The sequence below is a fragment of the Saimiri boliviensis genome, chromosome 7 (assembly GCF_048565385.1).
Source record: "Saimiri boliviensis isolate mSaiBol1 chromosome 7, mSaiBol1.pri, whole genome shotgun sequence".
NCBI classification, from domain to species: Eukaryota; Metazoa; Chordata; class Mammalia; order Primates; family Cebidae; genus Saimiri; species Saimiri boliviensis.
In genome coordinates this window covers 4,066,416-4,083,233 of record NC_133455.1, presented here as the reverse complement: position 1 = coordinate 4,083,233, position 16,818 = coordinate 4,066,416, and the positions used below count along the sequence as shown (strand labels likewise).

Below are 16,818 nucleotides of genomic sequence, written 5' to 3'. Positions count from 1 at the left end.
TGGTGGGATTGGGGCAGTCACGTGTTCTGGCCGCCTGTTGCAGACCTGCTGGGCTAGCTCTGGGTCTAGACACAGTGTCCAGAGCCTTTGAACAAATATTCATGTCTCCTCCAAGAAGGTACAGGACTAAGATATCAGCAGTGTCCACAGCAGTGCACTGGTTACCCTGAGTAGGAGCAGTGAGATCTTTAGGGAAAGACATCCTGGCAAACAGGCCTTGGCGAGAAATGAGTCGAGAACACAGTGTGGCCTCTGCCGGGCAGAAGGGTCAAGCTCAGGTGTCTGGAGGGCACACGGGTAGGCAGGGGATGAGGTGGCCTGCCCAAGGGCAACCCCGGGGACCTTGAGGTTAGGCAAGCAGCCCTTGCTGCTGTTGAGAGTGGCTGAAAATCCAATTCTTATGTGTGTATTACCAATTTATAAATGTAGATAACTCAGATTCTAAAATGAGTCTTTTAAACATAGCAGGGACCTAGCTACACATCCGTGGTGAGGTGTGCTGCCAGCGTTGACCTCTGCTCTAGATCAGGGCTACCTCTTCTCCACTGACGATGAGAAATGTACCTCAGCCAGGGTACCCCCTGCACACCGACAGCGGGTTACTGAGGAGGACACATCAAAGGTGACGTCTGACCCCAGATCAGGGCTCCTCTGGCCATCACTGTCCTCCTCACTCGAGACGGAAGAGGTATCAGCTTTCCCAGGGGGGCCTGCAGTGGGCTTGGGAGTGGAGTGCGGTTGATTTCAGGGTTGTATGGACCAGAAAATAGAAGGACTTGATGTGCTAAAACAATAGTGGGAGGCCGGGTGCGGTGGTTTATACCTGTAATCCCAGCACTTAGGGAGGCCGGGCGCGGTGGCTTATGCCTGTAATCCCAGCACTTTGGGAGGCTGGGTGCAGTGGTTCATACCTGTAATCCCAGCACTTCGGGAGGCCGGACCCGGAGGCTCACGCCTGTAATCCCAGCACTTTGGGAGGCCGGACCCGGTGGCTCACGCCTGTAATCCCAGCACTTTGGGAGGCCGGGCACAGTGGTTCATACCTGTAATCCCAGCACTTCGGGAGGCCGGGCGTGGTGGCTTACGCCTGTAATCCTGGCACTTCGGGAGCCAGATTGCTTGAGCCAGGAGTTTAAGGCCTACCGCTCTGCCTTGGCTGCTCTGTGGCCATGTGGGCATCTCTGCCCCTGCCTCCCAGGTAACTTGGGTTTCCGGCCTCCTTTCACCACTCCTCCCCATCTTATTTCCTTCGTGGCATGTGTTGCGGTGCCACCCTGCTTGCTGTCCACGCCCTCTTCCCCACCCTGCTCAGAGTGTTTGACCCGGAAGAGCAGTTTGTCCAGCTGTGAAATGGGAAGCGAGGCCTCCTCGGGGGAGTTTGTAGTCCCGCGGGCAGCCCAGCACCCGAGCAGCGCCTGGCACTGAGTGTGTGCTGACAGGTGAATGGCAAAGGCAGGGCCCTGGGGTGGGGGTGGCAGCCGTCGGCACAAAGATGTGGGAATCTGGAGGGAAGTTTGCTTTAGGGAGCTTATGAGGACAGCCTACAGAATTGAATAAAAAATTTTTTTGATTTTTTTTTTTTTTTTTTACAAAATGATGATTAAACATATTCAGCCCTGGTAGGAACAGAATAATCTCTATTTTTATGTACCTCACCCCTGGAAAACTTCAATTTAAGCAAAGCTTTCCAATCCCACTAAAGATTGATTTTTCATTACCACCACAATCCTGTTATTTCTCCTTTTAAGAAGAAGAAAAGGGTTGAGCTATTTTCCTAGGTATTTTACTGCTCTGTTTTATAGCTTCAAAATTAAAATCCATTTGACATTTAATAGAAACTGTGAATCTATGCACTCTCCTAGGGTCAGACTTTTAAAGTGTAGCTCAAGCCTATTTTGCTGAGAGGTTCTGTTTGTGTGGTGCACAGCTATAGAAAAACATACATTCTGGAATAGTGACAATGACGAGAGCCAGCGTTTGTCCACTGGGTACTCCAGGTGGGCTCTGGCTGGAGTGTTTTATGGGACTTGCATTTTCACTAAAGATAGCTGATTTTTCTTCAAACCCTAATGACTTTGTCAGTCCACAGTTGAACGCGTGGGAAATGTGAGGCCCGGTGGAGAACATCAGCCTCTAAACTTTGGATCAGGCAGGGCTGCGCTGAGATCTCCAGCTTTGCACTTGAAAGCCGTTAGAAATAAATGTGGTAAGTAGATGCTCAGTGCCACAAAGAAAAATTAGCACTGAGACAAAGGATTTTTTAGCAATGCAATTTTTACTTCCTGGGCTTCAGGAAGGATACTCTCACTAGCCATCTTATCACGAGAGTACAAGGAACAAAGGAAAACACACACATTTATCCCTTATGCATTTGGGGTTGTCCTTACTGCTGTGTGTGATCTCTGTTGGCTGGAGCCAGACCTCACAATCTAAACTAAAACCCGATTGGCTAACAACTTAAAACTTTTCTAGACAGGTAAAAGCAATGGAGAGCTGGGACATGCCTGTGAGCACGTCCAGCACAGATATCTTGGTTAAAGTACAAGGACATAGAGTGTACTACGTGCCTGTAAGCATGGCGTGTCTAACAGCTACATAGGGTAGGGCTTAACAAAGTTATTAGCGCACTTATTCTTTGACAAGAAAGGAAAGTTTAGAAAGGAGCTTTTTTACTTCCCACAAAAGCTGAGTGAGCCTGGACACGTCTCCCATCCTATGATCGATGCATCTTCCAGAGAGTGGAGGTAAGGACCTGTCTTTGGGGAATAACTGAGGGAGAGTGAATCCATTATTGCCTCTCCCTTCCCCTGGGACAAAAACTGTGAATACTCCACCGAATTCTTGGCTTGCCTGTGGCGCCAAGGGGAAGCCGTGGAGAATGGACCTCACCTAGGTGCCAGGGTCAGCCCACAGCGGGGTTCCCAACATTATGTAAAATATTATTTCTCTCTTATTTTAAAACAATGTTTTAACATAACGTTTGCAATTCTTGGAAGTTGAATGCTTCCGGGATGTGTAAGCCCTAGCCAGTGCACAGCACACAGTAGGTCCTCAGCATGAAACCCGAGGTGCAGATCCTGCTGCCTTGGATATCCAGTTAAGCCCAGAGGACATGCAGGACAAAGCACATGTGAACTAAATTGGAGGTTAACCTAAAATGTAATGGATTTGAAAATAGCATGACCGTATTGCTTATTGTGCAGTACTGGGGAATGTCTGAGAGCAGAATAATAGCAATACAAGGACCAGGCTCACATCTGTCATCCTAGCACTTTGGGAGGCCGAGGGAAGTGGATCACTTGAGGTCAACATGGTAAAACCCCATCTCTACTAAAGATACAAAAATTAGCTGGGTGTGGTGGTGGGTACCTGTAATCCCAGCTACTCGGGAGGCTGAGGCAGGCTGAACATGGGGGGCGGAAGTTGTGGCGAGCCGAGATCACAACAATGCACTCCAGCCTGGGAGAGACAGCAAGACTCTATCTAAAAAATACATACATACATACATACATACATACATACATACATACATACAAAAAATTAGCTGGGCATGGTGGTGGGGACCTGTCATCCCAGCTACTCAGGAGGCTGAGGCAGGAGAATCACTTGAACTCGGTGGGTGGAGGTTGCAGTGAGCTGAGATCGTGTCACTGCACTCCAGCCTGAGTGACACTGCGAGACATCGTCTCAAATACTACTACTACTAGGGCCCCAGATGTAAACCTCTCCCGAGCAGCGTGGGGACAACCTCCCTGGTGGCTGTGATTGGGTGCCTGGGCTGGTGTTTTGCTGGGGACACGGACTCTCCAGTGAGCTGGTGAGGGTGGGCCCCTTGCTTCGGGCCACTCAGATAGGATGAGGCTGGGTGAAAACTGGGTCTCCCTGCAGAGCCTGAGCCCAGGCAGGGCCGGGAGTGCAAAGGGCCCTGCTCTCCGCCCTTCCCTGTTGCTGCCCTGGCAGGCCCTCCTCCCTCGGCCTCCCCTTTCCTGCTGTGCCTCCCTTTCTCTCTCCCTCTCCCTCCGTCTCCTCGTCTCGCCGTCTGTTTCTGCAGCTCCTCTCTACCTCTGTCTGTTTCTGTCTCTCCTAGGTACTCCGTCTCGTCTCCGTAGCCCTCGTCCTCCTCTCTCTCTGTCTCTGTAGCCTTCCTTTCTCACGGTCTCTCTTTTTGTCTCTCGTTGTCCCTTCCTCTGTGGCTGTTTCTCTCTATCTCGGTCTCTAGCTCTCTTCCTCTGTGGCTGTTTCTCTCTATCTCGGTCTCTAGCTCTCTTCCTCTCTCTGTCTCTCCCTGCCTCCCTCCCTCTCCCACCTCCTGTTTTCCACCGAACCGTTTTCTAAAGTGGTTCTTCTCACCCTGATTCTATCTCTGTTCTTGGGAAAGGGATCATTTCAAGGCCCACCCTGGGCGTAGATTCCCCGGGACGCAGCATCAGGTGGGAGAGGAAAGCCCTGGCTGACTGTGCAGCCCCAGCGGCAGGTGCGCACTGAGCTGGGCGTGCGCTGAGCTGGGTGTGCACAGAACTGGGTATGCACCGAGCTGGGCGTGCGCCGAGCTGGGTGTGCATGGAGCTGGCTGTGCATGGAGCTGGCTGTTCATGGAGCTGGGTGTGCGCTGAGCTGGGCGTACGCTGAGCTGGGCGTGCACTGAGCTTGTGTGCACCGAGCTGGGTGTGCATGGAGCTGGCTGTGCGCCGAGCTGGGTGTGTGCCGAACTGCGTGTGTGCCGAACTGCGTGTGTGCCGAACTGGGCATACGCTGAGCTGGGTGTGCACTGAGCTGGGTGTGCGCTGAGCTGGATGTGCACTGAGCTGGGTGTGCCCTGAGCTGGCTGTGCACTGAGCTGGGTGTGCCCTGAGCTGGGTGTGCCCTGAGCTGGGTGTGCACTGAGCTGGGTGTGCACCGAGCTGGCTGTGCGCCGTGAGCCAGGGCTGGGACGCGGGTGAGCCACAAGGTGGGGCTCACAGCTCGGGCACGGGAGGCTGGGCCGTCACCAAGGTGCGGAGGCACTCGGGTCTCCTGGCCACCAGGCTCCTGACCAAGTAGGGAGCGTCCTGTTTGCATTGTGTCTGGAATTCTCTTAAAATACCGACAGGGAAGAGGCAGAGAAAGAAGAGCTTCCTTCCCTCTGTGAGCTCAGTCTCCACCTCTGAGGACAGGAGGAGCCATCTCTGCGTCATCCTGACACTTGCTGTTTGCCATCTCCTGGGCCCTCATGTGGTGGCACCTGTTGCTGTGCAAAGCCTACTGGGCACCTGCCAGGAGTGTGAGCCCAAGGGCTCCAGCGGGGGACTGTGATTAGAGGAGGGGCCAGGCATGGAGAGACCCTCCGCTCCCCCTGCCTCTGCCCACGTGCACTTCCCGGCGGCCTGTGTCAGCACTGACAAATGCAATTCCAGTCAGTTGCTTGTTTGCCTCACAACCAAGCAATGCTGCTGTGGGAATCCGCTCCAAAGGCTGTTTCTGGGGTATCCTGGAATTCAGAGGGAAGAGGATGGTGACTTGCTGAAACTGGTAGAAGCTGTGCCAGTGCCCTGTGGAGGAACCCCGTGGGCTGCAGCCTTGGAGGTGATGCCACAGGGGAAGGCCTGCCTGGAGCCTCAGCCCGGCCTGTTGCAGGCGCATGCACAAGCGGCCGGGCACACCATCCTGGGCTCCCAAACCCACCGTGCCCTCTTCCCTGAGCCCTGCTTCCTGTCTGTCCCACTTCTCCTGAGCTCTGTCTCCAAACGCAGCTGGACCCTGTCTCCACTGCATTCCTGGTCGAGGCACTGTGGGGTCTTGCCTGGGCTGTGCCAGCAGCCTGCTCCTGCCAGCCTACCCACTCCCTCCCTGCAGCCACAGGCACCAGGCAAAAGTCCACTCCACCCATTGCAGCTGCGGTCCCTCTGGTGACTTCCCCACTGCACCTAGGAAACAATGCAGCTCCTGGCTGGCTTCGGAGGCCCACACTGCCCGCACAGGCGACCACCTTGTCCAGGCTTCCCTGTTCAGCACCTGAGCTCTGCTCACTCCGGTCTCTAACTGAGCTGCGCCCACAGCTGGCACTTCCTCAATTGTTCCTTAGGACTTTTCTTGGTCCCCTCGTCTCACTGGGGTCCCCACATGGGTATCCTCTTTCCCTGCGCCTGTGTCTGTGTACACAGCACTCTTCACCATCTCTACACACCAGTCCCAGCCTGGAAGCCCCCGAGGGCAGCAGCCAGGGCTGTTTCCTCATCAGCATTCCCCGCCACGGACCCTGAGCCGGCTGGTGCTCAGTGAGGACTGAAAGGGATGACTGCCCCAGTGTACAAGGGGCAACCCTCGTGGAGGGCGGGCCTTGTTATTTTCATCTGACAGTGAGTGATGAGTGACCCACACAGTTGTACTTCAACTGCTGTCTTTTCTCTTTTCTTTTCAAAGTCGGGGATGACAGCAGTCATCCCACCCCTTCACTGGCACCTGTCAGATTTTGTCTCCATGCCTAGCAAGGCATCTCTGACGGTTTCACGCCAATCACAGGTTCTGGCGCGGCGTCCCACGCGGCAAAACAGCAGGATCGCCTTCTCCTGCCTGGGTGCCTAGATCCCGTGTAAACGCCTGTGGCTCAGAAATTGTCTTCCCTTTGCCCTCCCTTCCTCTCTCCCTCCCTTTTTCCTTCCTCCCTTCATCTCCCCCCTTTCTGCCTCCCTCCTTTTCTTCATCTGTCCTTTGCTCCCATTTTCTTCTATTTCTTCTCCCTCCTGACTTCCTTCTTCCCCTCCTCCTCCCTCCCTTCCTCTCTCTTTCCATCCCTTTCTCTTTCTCCCTGACTTCCTCCTTCCCTCCCTCCCTCTCTCCCTCCCTCCCTCTCTCCCTCCCTCTCTCCCTTCCTCTCTCCCTCCCTCTCTCCCTCTCCCTCCCTCCCTCTCTCTCCCTCCCTCTCTCCCTCCCTCTCCCTCCCTCCCTCTCTCTCTCCCTCTCTCTCTCTCTCCCTCCCTTCCTCTTCCCCTTCCTCCCTTCCTATGCACCGTTGCCCTCACCGTTCCTCATTAGTGAGCTCACCCTTCCTTTGAGTTTTGCTGGGAGAACCCCTAAGGAAGATGGCTGGCATCTGTTAAATGCTTGTTCTTCAGATACCAAATGTTTTACGTGGATTATCCTCTTTAACCTGCAAAATGACAACGGTGCTTTATCAACCCCATTTCCTAGATGAGCAAACTAAGGCGCAGAGGAATTAACTTTCTCAAGGCCCAGAACCTGGTCAGAGGTGCAGCTGAGGTTCCTTACAGTGTTTCAGCTTTATTGAGTTCTGACTGAGAAATGTAAAGATGGTATTCGTGTGTGGTGCATCACTCAGCGTTCCGCTGTGTGTGCGCACTGCGGTGAGGAAATCCGGCTCCTCACCGTTCCATCCCCACACATACTTGTTTTTTGGAATGAGAGCAGTTAAGATCCACTCTCAGCAATTTTCAGGTATCCTGCAGGCACCAGGCTGCCCACAGGTCTCCAGAATGTAGCCTCCTAACTGGAGCTTTGGAAACACTGGGCTCTGCCTCCCATTTCCTCTCCTGCAGCCCCCCGGCCGCTGGTGACCACACCACACTCTGTTTCTATGAACTTGACTTTTTAAAGAATCGCATATAGGTAAAATGATGGAGTAGTTGTCTTCCCGTGTTTTTTTTTTTTTTTTTTTTTAATTTTAAGTTGAGACGGAATCTTACTCTGCTGCCCAGTCTGGAGTCCAGTTGCACGATCTTGGCTCAGTGCAACTTCTGCCTCCTGGGTTCAAGCGATTCTCCTGCCTCAGCCTCCCCAGTAGCTAGGATTACAGGTACGTGCCACTACACCTGGCTAATTTTTGTACTTTCAGTAGAGATGGGGTTTCACCATGTTGGCCAAGCTGGCTGGTCTCGAACTCCTGACCTCATGATCCGCCTGTCTCGGTGTCCCAAAGTGCTGGGGTTACAGGCATGAATCACCACGCCCAGCCTGTCTGTGTTTTTTAAATTTAGGTTTTAATTTTTGTGTGTACATAGTAGTTATATGTATTTTGGAGCATCATGAGATACTCTGATACAGACACGCAGTGCGTAACACTCGCATCAGGGTATGTCTGTGTTCTCAACCGTTAGACCACTGTCTCTATGAGGAGGAGCGGAATCCGATGTTTTTAAATAAAAATAAGTTTTATGTTATATGAACACTTTTAAAGAAAAATGGAAAGCGTCCGAATTTAAAATATCCATAACTTACAATTTGGAGACAGCCTCCTATTTTCCCTGAATGTTCCCGTTCAGACATATGCAGGTGTGCTGTGTCGTTTCTGAGGAAGGCCCCTCTGCACAGGGAGTTCCAGAGTCCCTGGGTTGCCTGGCACGTGCCAGAAGCTCTGTGGGCTCAGCTGTCACAGCTGTTAGGCAGAGCCATGCATGGCACGACCATCCTGTTTCCTGGTGTCTTATGGGTGGTGAGACAGCAAAGCTCCGCTTTCCCTTCTGGCATTTGCACACCAGAGGCTGACCGTGCTGGTCAGAGGAGAGCTGTTATTTGAGGAGGGAAACAGTGCAAGGCCTGGGTAACGAACAGCCGGCTCACTGACCACCCGACGGCCCAGGTTTCATTCCTGCCCTTCCCGGGGCTCCATGGCTCCTGAAACACACCATGCAGGGTTAGGGTGGCTCAGGCTTTGCGGTGGCTGAGGCAGGATGGAGCAAGAGCCCTTGCCCTCTGTAAGCTGGGCGGGTCCGTGGACATCCCTGTGAACTGGGACTCCGCCATCAGCCAGGTGCCTGTTAGTGTAAGTGCACAGAGTTGGCAGGTGGGCCCCGTTTGCAGGTTTGTGGCTATAGTGATGTCACCCAGGTGTGCTGGTCAGGAGCCCTAGCAAGAATTCAGCATGGCTGAGCATCCCCCCACCCTTCACCCAACTCTGTTATTGCCCTCCCTCCCTCCCTTCCTTTCTTCCTTTCCTTCTTTCCTCCTTTCTCTTCCCCTCCCCTCCCCTCCCCTCCCCTCCCTTCCCCTCCCTTCCCCTCCCTTCCCCTCCCTTTCCCTCCCCTCCCCTCCCTTCCCCTCCCCTCCCCTCCCTTCCCCTCCCCTCCCCTCCCCTCCCCTCCCCTCCCTTCCCCTCCCCTCCCCTCCCCTCCCCTTCCCTTCCCTCCCCTCCCCTCCCTTCCCTTCCCCTCCCCTCCCCTCCCCTCCCTTCCCCTCCCCTCCCTTCCCCTCCCCTCCCCTCCCTTCCCCTCCCCTCCCCTCCCTTCCCCTCCCCTCCCCTCCCTTCCCCTCCCCTCCCCTCCCTTCCCCTCCCCTCCCCTCTCTTCCCCTCCCCTCCCCTCCCCTCCCCTTCCCTCCCCTCCCCTCCCTTCCCCTGCCCTCCCCTCCCCTCCCCTCCCTTCCCCTCCCCTCCCCTCCCTTCCCTTCCCCTCCCCTCCCTTCCCCTCCCTTCCCCTCCCCTCCCCTCCCCTCCCCTCCCTTCCCCTCCCCTCCCTTTCCCTCCCCTCCCTTCCCCTCCCTTCCCTTCCCCTCCCCTCCCCTCCCTTCCCTTCCCCTCCCCTCCCCTCCCTTCCCCTCCCCTCCCCTCCCCTTCCATCTTTCCTTCCATCTTTCCTGCTTTTCCTTTTCTTTCCTTCTTTCTTTCCTTTACTGTCTTTTCTTTCTTCCTCACAGAGTCTCGCTCTGTCACCCAGCCTGGGGTGCAATGGTGTGATCTTGGCTCACTGTAACCTCTGCCTCCTGGGTTCAAGAGATTCTCCTGCCTCAGGCTCCTGAGTAGCTGGGATTACGGACATGCACCACCACATCCGGCTAATTTTCTTTTTGTATTTTTAGTAGAGGTGGGGTTTCATCGTGTTGGCCAGGCTGGTCTTGAACTCCTGAACTCGACTGATCCACCCACCTCAGCCTCCCAAAGTGTAGGCATTACAGGCGTGAGCTGCCGCGCCCGGCCTGCTTGGCTTTCGTTCCTCTCCCCCAGGCATAACCAGAATTAATGGCAGGTTTACTTCCGCGTTTTTATGGGCTGCTCTTTCCCTCCAACTTCCTCCTGCTCTAACCCTGCCGAGCTGTCTCAGGAGCCCAGAGGAAAGTCTCCCGGGCCCCCTCTTTCCTCCCTTCCCTGCCTCTCCCCTTTCCTTCAAGATGCCCACCTCCTCCCCACCAACCTCCAGAACACACCAGAGCAGCAGAAGCACCTTTCAGCCAGCCGGGTGTGTATTGAAATGGCTGGTGTTCTGCCCAGCCCATCATCTGGGAAGTGAGCAAATGAGAAGCGCAGAAAATATTCCTGTGGTTGTTTTTGGCTTCATCGGTGGCTCCCAGGTTTCCCCTGTGTGTGTGTGTGTGGCTGGGGGGCTGCGGGGGAGGAAAAGGCTTGGTGTCTGTGCTCCACGCCCATGCAGCAGCGCTGCTTGGAGGGGCCAGTCTGGGTCCAGACGCCTTTTCTACCTCTCAGTGATGTCTTAACCTCAGGTTAAGGTGGGTTCCTGGGTGACCTGGGCTCCCATCTCTTGATCTGTGTGTGTGACTAGGAATAGTCCAGATTCCTAGTTCCTTTTCTGCAATTCCAAAATCCAAACAGCACTTGAAAAACAGCCGGGGCCCACCCGCCAGCTCTGCAGTTTTCCCAGCAGGCACCTGGCTGATGGCAGAGCCCTTGTTCACAGGGATGTCCACGGACCCGCCCAGCTTACAGAGGGCAGGCTTCTCGCTCCCTCCTTCCTTGGCCACAGCAATGCCCTCGGGCCACCCTAACCCTGCATCGTGGGTTTCAGGAGCCATGGAGCCCCGGGAAGGGCAGGAATGAAACCTGGGCCGTCGGGTGGTCAGTGAGCCGGCTGTTCGTTACCCAGGCCTTGCACTGTTTCCCTCCTCAAATAACAGCTCTCCTCTGACCAGCACAGCCAGCCTCTGGTGTGCAAATGCCAGAAGGCAAAGGGGAGCTTTGCTGTCTCACCACCCATAGGACCAGTCTTCTTAGTGAGTTCGGTGCCAAAACTCCTATCTGAACTGATGTGAAGTTGCCTGGGGCTTTGTCCTGCCTCATGGGACTATTCATACATTTTGATAAGAAACGCTGATATGTTGTCAGCAGGCACAGCCTTAGGCCTCGCTGGAGATGATATATAATGAAACCTTGGCCAGGCATGGTGGCTCACGCCTGTAATCCCAGCACTTTGGGAGGCTGAGGTGGGCGGATCATGAGGTGAGGAGTTCGAGACCAGCCTGACCAACATGGTGAAACCCCATCTCTACTAAAAACACAAGAGTTAGCCAGGTGTGGTAGTGTGTGCCTATAGTCCCAGCTACTCAGGAGGCTGAGGCAGCAGAATTGCTTGAACCTGGGAGGTGGACATTGCAGTGAGCTGAGATCGCACCACTGCACTCCAACCTGGGCAACAGAGCAAGACTCCGTCTCAAAAAAAAAAAAAAGAAGAAGAAGAAGAAGAAGAAGAAGGTTGTAGCAGCCTAATTATTAAAATCAGTCAGGCCCTGAATTCGGAAACCTCGTTCTGTGTATGTGGTTGAGCACTGGACGCATGTTGGCTGCTGTTGTTAATTTCTGGCTGGATCCCGACCTCCCCTGGAGGCTCTTGGCCAGAGGCTGGCTCTCTCTTTCCTAAAGAACTGTTGAAGTAACACACATTGGATCACACACACTCCTGGACCTCACCCTCCACCCACCCAATGAGCATCTTGGGGGCTGAGGGCCCGTGTATGGGGCGTGCGTGTTTTACAAGCTCCCTTAGAGATTCTTACAGCTAGGTTTGAGAAGCAAAACTTCCGACAAAGCCTTAATTAACTCAAAGGTTCCAACCAGAAAGGCCCAAGGAAAACCGGCAGTCTTTAGCGACGGCAGCCTGTGCCAGTTTCAAGAAACTCCCTCGTCAGCATCTCCCATCAAGAAGCTGTTGCATTTGAAGCAGCGGGACAGCAGTTTCGGGGCTGTTTAATTTAACACACCAAGCCTGAGACTCAGAGTTTTCTTATGAGTGACCATAGCTCATCTTGGAAAAATAAGTCTATATCACTTGCTGAAAGTTGTCAGAACATAACACTCTTTAAAGCCGTAACATTTTAAATCTGCCAGCCCTGGCATGTGCCCTGCTCAAGGCTTTTGCTTCTCGTGGAGTTCTTTTCCCTTTTGTTCTGTGGCTTTGAGGTAACATCATCATGAGAAGGATTGTGATGGGGTTCTAATATTCATTTTATAAAACAGGTACTGGCCATGCTCAGTGGCTCACACCTGTAATCCCAGCACCTGGGGAGGCCAAACCAGGTGGCTCACTTGAGGCCAGGAGTTCAAGACCAGCCTGGCCAACATGGGATAACCCTGTCTCTACTAAAAGTACAAAAATTAGGTGGGTGTCGGGGCGCAAGCCTGTCATCCCAGCTACTGGGAAGGCTGAGGCAGGAGAATCGCTTGAACCCGGGAGGCAGAGCTTGTGCAGTGAGCCGAGCTTGCACCACCACACTCCAGCCTGGGCGACAGAGAGAGACTGCATCTCAAAAACATAAAAAGACAAAACAGGCACCAGTTATCTTCCTCTGGATCTTGGTGAAATCTAAGGGAGATGGAGCAGGTCGAAAGGATTCCATGAGAAATGTTCCCCCAGCAGCTCCAGACTGCTCAGACAGGACGCAGCTCTGGGGACGGCCATCGACTAGTGAAGTAATTACTCTATAAACACCAAACCCTGCTTGTTTGCATGACTTTTATTTAACATCACAAGTGCACTACCTGAGCCAGCGCTGGCACACCTGTAGCCCTGGACCTAGACCCGGTCTGCACATGTGTTTTGTTGAGTTTGCTGTATTCTTAAAATATTGAATTATTACTATTTAACATGGAACACTTTTACATAAATATCCAGAATTTAAACCTCTCTTGGAAAAAGAAAAAGAAATGCGGCACCTCCCGCTTCACCTGCTGGGCCCCGAAGGCATCTGGGTTTCCCAGCGCTGATCAGGAATCCAGGCGAGGCTTGCTTTTGCACTCTCTTGAGAGATGGAATCTCTGTACTTGGCTTGGCTTTGGTTTTTAGCGTGTGTTCTCTGTAATGCCTCATGAGTTCTTTTTCCCTTTCCCTCTCCTTCTTTTCTCTTGTTTTGAGACAGAGTTTAGCTGTTGTTGCCCAGCTGGACTGCAATGAGTAGCGCGATCTCAGCTCACTGAGCCTCCTGCCCCCAGGCTCAAGAGATTCTCCTGTCTCAGCCTCCCGAGTAGCTGGGATGGCAGGCACCTGCCACCACAACCAGCTAATTTTTTTTGTATTTTTAGTAGACACAGGGTTTAACCATGTCAGCCAGGCTGGTCTCGAACTACTGACCTCAGGTGATCTGCCCCCCTCGGCCTCCCAAAGTGCTGGGTTTACAGGCGTGAGCCTCTGTGCCTGGCCTGTGAGTTATTTTCATAAATCATTTTTAAGAGTTGATCACGGTATAGCAGAGCGTAAGATCCTGAGTGGCAGCCCCTCCTCCAGGGTTACAGAGCGTGCGTGGCTGTCAGCCAGTCGGCATTCCCGAAGCTTGTGACAGAAACCGGAGTGAACCTGTAGTGCCTGGGCTGGAGGGACCCGTCTCAGGGGACACTCGGGTACACCTCCTGCTGTGTGGCTCTCCGGTGCGTCTGATGAGGTGTCAGGTGTCACTGCTGATGTCTGGCGTGGCATGTCAGGCCTGGCACAACTCGCCTCCTCCATGTGAGTGCCCGGCCCTGCCTTCCTGTAGACGGCGTCATCCTGAGGTGGGGGCAATCCCTGCAGTGGGTCAGGGCTCCCCATGTGACCTGGGTGGCCTCAGAGGCTGGAGGGAGCAGCTGTTTCCCCTGTTCTCTTCTTAGAAGGAGGAAACCATCTTTTTCAGAAGACACCGACTGACTCTCCCTCCCATCTTGTTACAGGAGAGGGGTCCCAATCCAGACCCCAAGAGAGGGTTCTTGGATCTCACGCAAGAAAACCCAGGGCGAGTCCGTAAAGTGAAAGCAAGGTTATTCAGAAAGTGAAGGAGTAAGAAAATGGCTGCTCTGTAGACAGAGCAGCCCCGAGGGCAGCTGATTGTCCTTTTTTATGGTTATTTCCTGGTGATATACTAAACAAGGGGTGGATTATTCACACCTCCTCTGTTTAGATCATAGAGGGTAACTTCCTGACACTGCCATGGCATTCGCAAATTGTCATGGCACTGGTGGGAGTGTGGCAGTAAAGACCACCAGAGCTCACGCGTCGCCATCGTGGTTTTGGTGGGCTTTAGTGGCTTCTTTACTGCACTCTTTTATCAGCAAGGTCTTCGTGACCTGCGTCTTGTGCCGACTTCCTGTCTCATCCTGTGACTTAGAATGCCTTCACCTCCTGGGATGGCGGCCCAGCAGGTCTCAGCCTCATCTTACCCAGCTCCTGTTCAGGAGGAAGCTGCTCCAGTTCAAATGCCTCTGCCAATCTCAGTGACCAGACTTGGGTCAAGCCCTGGCGGGGAGAAGAGGTTAACAGTGTTGGTTGTCTATTGCGTGTAACAAATCACCACAAGCTCAGCAGCCGGAAGCGACACCCGTGTGCCGTCTCACAGTGTCTGTGGGTCTAGGCTCTGGGCACAGCCAGGTGGGTCTTCGGCTTGGGACCTCACGTCTCAGGAAGCTGCGCACTGTCCGGGTAGCTGGGCCACATTCTTATCTAGAGCACAGTTGGTGGTTCAGTTTCTTGTGGCCGTGGGACTAAGGCCATTGCTCTCTCACTGGTTGTTGGCCAGGGGCCACCCTCCTCAGCTCTTAGAAGCTGCCAAGACAGGTATCCCTCGATGTGTGATGGGGTTACATCTCAATAAACCCACTGGAAGTTGAAAATGCACTTAACAGCCTGGGCAACACAGTGAAAACCTGTCTCTAGAAAAAATAAGAAAATTAGCCAGATGCAGTGGCATGTGCCTGTATTCCCAGCTACTCGGGAGGCTAAGGCGGGAGGATCTCTTTAGCCCAGGAGGTTGAGGCTGCAGTGAGCTGTGATCGTACCACTGCACTCCAGCCTGGGTGACAGAGCGAGACCCCATCACTAAAAAATTTTAAAAGGCCAGGTGCAGTGGCTTGTACCTGTAATCCCAGCACTTTGGGAGGCCAAAGTGGGCGGATCATGAGGTCAGGAGTTCAAAACCAGCCTGACCAACATGGTGAAACCCTGTCTCTACTAAAAATACAAAAATTAGCAGGGCGTGGTGGTGGGCGCCTGCAGTCGCTGCTACTCAGGACGCTGAGTCAGGAGAATCACTTGAACTCGGGAGACAAAGGTTGCAGTGAGCCAAGATTGTGCCACTGCACTCCAGCCTGAGTGGCAGAGTGGGACTCCATTAAAAAAAAAAAAAAAAAAGAACATACACTTAATACACCCTCCTCTGGAGGATCATGGCTTAGCGCAGCCTACCTCAGCAGTGCTCGGCACACTTCCACTAACCTGCAGCTGGGCAGAGTCATCCAGCACAAAGCCTGTTTTTATAGTATGGTTTTGCATATCTCATATAATTGGTCAACTGCTGTACTGAGAGTAAAACACAGAATGGTTGTGTGGGTGCCTGACGTGCAGTTTCTACTGAAGGCATATGGCTCTCACACCTCTGTCAGACTGAAACACCTGAAGTCACACCATCGTAAGTTGGGACGGTTTGTGGTGTCTTGCCCTGTGGCAACATGGAGTCTCCCCTGCTCCGCTCTGCTGAGATGAAGGCCCCTGTAAATCGCGCTGTCGAGGGAGCCCTCCCTGGTCCTTTGCCATATTCTGTTGGTTGCGGGCAAGTCCACCCACACTCATGTCACAGGCAGGGTGCCTGGAGTCAGCCCAGGGTGTGTGAGTCACACCACCATTGACTAGGACGAATCAGGACCAGCTTTCGGAAGTGAAGACAGGGTCCTCTTCCCAGATCACGTTGCAAAGGGGCAGGATTTCCAAACTTCACAGCTCTCTTGATGAAGAGGAGGAGCTGAACGCCTGGCGAGAGTGTCAGTTACAGATTTTTGTGTAACTAAGAATCCCAGACGTTGGGACAACTACCACCATTTTATCTGTTTGCAATGTCCCGAGTCTGCAGTTTGAGCTGGGCTCCTGGGGTGGTGCTTCTGCTGGGCCTGGGGCCCCTTGTCCAGTAATGGTCTTCTGGCAGCTGGCCTGTGGCTGCGTGGCCCGAGACGGCATCACTCACGGTGCTGGCCACTGCTCAGTGCCTGTGTTCACATGGCTTCTCTTCCCCCAGGAGGCTAGCCCAGGCATTGCTTTACATGGTGGTCTCCAGGGCTGCAACAGGGCCCGGGGTCATGGAAACTTCAGAAGCATAAGAGTTTTTGAAGCTTTGCGTGGAAGGCGGACTGCATCACTTCTCATGTATTCTACCAGTCAAAAGCTGAGGTGGGCGGATCATGAGGTCAAGAGATCAAGACCATCCTGGTCAACATGGTGAAACCCTGTCTCTACTAAAAATACAAAAATTAGCTGGGCATGGTGGCGTGCGCCTGTAGTCCCAGCTACTCGGGAGTCTGAGGCATGAGAATTGCTTGAACCCAGGAGGTGGAGGTTGCAGTGAGCCGAAATTGTGCCACTGCACTCCAGCCTGGCGCCTGGTGACAGAATAAGACTCTGTCTCAAAAAAACAAACAAACAATTAATCAATAAAACAAATTACTCAACCAAGTCGGATTCACCAGGGCGGCATGGGGAACAGACCATACCCGCTCAGTGGGGAGAGTGGTAGTGTCGTATTGCAGAGACGTGCCCAGGGGGAGAGAGGGTGTGGCCGCCTTTGCAAACCATCTGCCCTGGTAAGCAAGCGACCCAGTCTGTGTCCACATGCATTTCTCATGTCCACAGGCGTGTGTCCAGCAGATTACCA

At 53.5% G+C, this 16,818-nt stretch overlaps 1 protein-coding gene across 9 annotated transcripts in view; it reads left to right on the top strand.

Moving 5' to 3' along the window:
* GLT1D1 (glycosyltransferase 1 domain containing 1) overlaps positions 1-16,818 on the top strand; it is a 158,774-nt gene that overhangs the window by 105,598 nt on the left and 36,358 nt on the right. The window contains exon 12 of one of the 9 annotated variants that reach the window (XM_074402029.1): positions 466-6,777. The exons of the other annotated variants lie outside the window; for them this stretch is intronic. Coding sequence (XP_074258130.1) covers positions 466-549 — 84 coding nt within the window. The 3' untranslated portion in view covers positions 550-6,777. Of the gene's footprint in view, positions 1-465; positions 6,778-16,818 lie in introns of those variants that run through there. 9 annotated transcript variants of the gene reach the window in all.